The sequence below is a fragment of the Hyalella azteca genome, unplaced genomic scaffold (genome assembly GCF_000764305.2).
Source record: "Hyalella azteca isolate HAZT.00-mixed unplaced genomic scaffold, Hazt_2.0.2 contig10966, whole genome shotgun sequence".
Lineage (NCBI taxonomy): Eukaryota > Metazoa > Arthropoda > Malacostraca > Amphipoda > Hyalellidae > Hyalella > Hyalella azteca.
In genome coordinates, this window is record NW_025940982.1 from 1 (window position 1) to 2,564 (window position 2,564).

Genomic DNA, 2,564 nt, shown 5'->3' on the forward strand with positions numbered 1-2,564 from the left:
CTTACTGGCCTTGAAAGTAACATGAAAATACCAGCTTATGTAAAAATTATTGATAATCCCTAATGAAAATAATTTGTGATGATTCGTTGCATAGCACGGTTCAGGTGTGAAAAAATTTAACTCAGTACTCACTGCAGTGAGTGACAGAGAGCGCATTTTCTTGTCGACGAAAACTAGAGGTCACGGACTGACAGACGGACGGACAGACATGCAGACAGACGGACATGGCGAGCACAATAGTGAATTTTTTCCATAAATGAGAAAATGCGCTGAAAATTAAAACATACAGTATACAAGTTAAAACAAAAGATTCAATGATTGATTGGGAAGCATCTGCTCTCATTAGCGTTAAAGTGACTGATGACTGAAATTTAAGGAGTTGAAAATCATTCAGTTGCAACATGCGGTCAATGAGATACTTCTGTATTAATAGAAAACTCTCCTATTTAATAATTATTCTGAATACAGAATGTGGAAACTAACACTTGTCACTGTTTTTATGTATGTTTGATTAAGTTGCCTTTTCATTAATTTTTTAACTCGCATTTCTTTCATCGTTTTCAGGAAACTGCATCTGTTCGTTCACTGGATGTCAAAATTAATGATCTCCTTAATGCNGAGAAGGTGAGTTTTTAGATTGCAAGTCGATAATAAGCTTGGATTTTCCGGGCAACATTTGCTCATTACCACACAATACAACCTCTTACTTAATTTTATTTAATGGCAAAGCCTGCCAAAGCAATCTGCTGTGAGACCAGCACTTGTCCAAGCACGAACAATACAATGGAGTTTGATTTTAGCCCATAAACAAGTAATAAAAACACACCATAAATGTGGCACAATTTTGTTATCAAAAGCACGTATATCATTTTATTGAAATCGTATTATCTGTTCAGAAATTATGTTGAGTTCAAATTGACGGTTAATTTTATAATTCTAGATTCGTTCCCTGTTCTTAAATTATACTGCAAAAAGAGATTTTATAACTAGCATATTGCATTGGTTGTTCCGTGACGTTGAAGATATTTCAAATGATAAAAGCCCATTCCTTGCAATTATTCTCTTTGGTCTACTATATCAATTTTAAACATTTCTTGACCAGCTATTTATACATAAAAACAGTTTGTAATGATGATAAATTTAACATAAAATTCCTTTAATGAGTTTAATAATAAAAATAATAATAATAATAATAATAATAATAACAATTATATTAATAATGATAATAATAATAGGAATATTAATAATAGTAATAATTGTATCAACGACAGCTGTCTCAAGACGTGATCGCCACGAAACGCGCCGTGACCGCAAGCCACGCCAGCATCGAGCAGCTGTTGCACTTCTTCATCAAAAGTTCCTGCGCCGAACTGACCGGTGCCGACCTCCCTAGCCCTGCCACGCCACAGCCCGCCATCTCCAGACAGAGCTCCATGGAAGGAATTTTTAATATTCTGCCACCAACGGGAAACATCAAAAGGGTAAGGTTTTAATACGCTTTGGTCCTGACGAACCATACCACCAACATACGAAGACTCGAGGTTAAAGTTTAAGGTTCGAAACCCGCAATTATTTGTTGAAAATTCTTGTGATAATCGGCAAAAAATCGGCGAGGGGACAACATAACAAAATTAACTGTAAAAGCAGTAGACAATTTACACTTGCGTTACACATGTAAAGATAATTTATTGTACTCACAGTAAAATATTTCTAGTTAAAAAGGTATAATAATTTCGCTGTTCTCTAAAGGTGAAATGCGACCACTCGAGCGACGGAGACGTTGGCTGGACGGTGGTGCTGCTGCGTCAGGACGGCTCTGTTATGTTCAACAGAACCTTAGACGAGTACATACAAGGCTTCGGTGATCCCAGCGGTGAAGTTTGGATCGGTGAGTGCATTTAGATTCTTTATTTTTAAGAAAAAGTTCTAGTTTTAATCGAATTTATACTACATACGTGAGTGAAGCGAGCATTATTCTGATCCTATGTTTTACGTTGGTTGGCCTATTGTGGAAAACACTCACAAATGTATTCAGCTTCCTAGCTGTCTATTTATTTATTTGATGCAACTTAGATCACACATGGGCCAAATTTCTGTCAACCGGCTTGTTGGAACTTCTCAATGCCGCATCTCAATAAATAATCTTCAATCAAATGCATGCATGTGAGTGTAATTCATAATTTCATCTCAGGGATAACCCTAATGATTTTATTTTAGGTCTGGAGACGCTTCACGCTCTCACCAATTCGAGGCCCCACCAGCTACGTGTCGAACTCACGGACTTCAGCTCAAAGGCGGCATTTGCTCGCTATGCTTCCTTCAGGTAACACCTCGACAGGGTCGTCATCATTAGAATTATTCATTTAATTCTATGATTAAATTTTAAATTATCTATGCAATCTCTCAAATTATAGATTATAAATACTTTTCGTGTCTCAGAACAACTTTTAGTATTTAGGCTTCTTAGACCAGTGGCCCAGACCCAGTATTTAGACTTTTTAGACCACAGTGGCCCAGTGTTTAAAGTTCAGAGTACCAAGATTGGCGCAGAGAGGCGCGGGTTC

General features: G+C 37.0%; 1 protein-coding gene across 1 annotated transcript; it reads left to right on the plus strand.

The window, feature by feature from the left end:
• Positions 1-1,271: 1,271 nt before the first annotated feature.
• Positions 1,272-2,323, plus strand: LOC108679281 (ficolin-1-A; the record flags this gene model as incomplete). Its single annotated transcript, XM_018167876.1, is given in 3 exon segments — positions 1,272-1,481; positions 1,750-1,888; positions 2,218-2,323. Coding segments are annotated over 3 exon segments (293 nt in total), but the record flags the coding sequence as incomplete, so codon positions are not given.
• Positions 2,324-2,564: the final 241 nt, after the last annotated feature.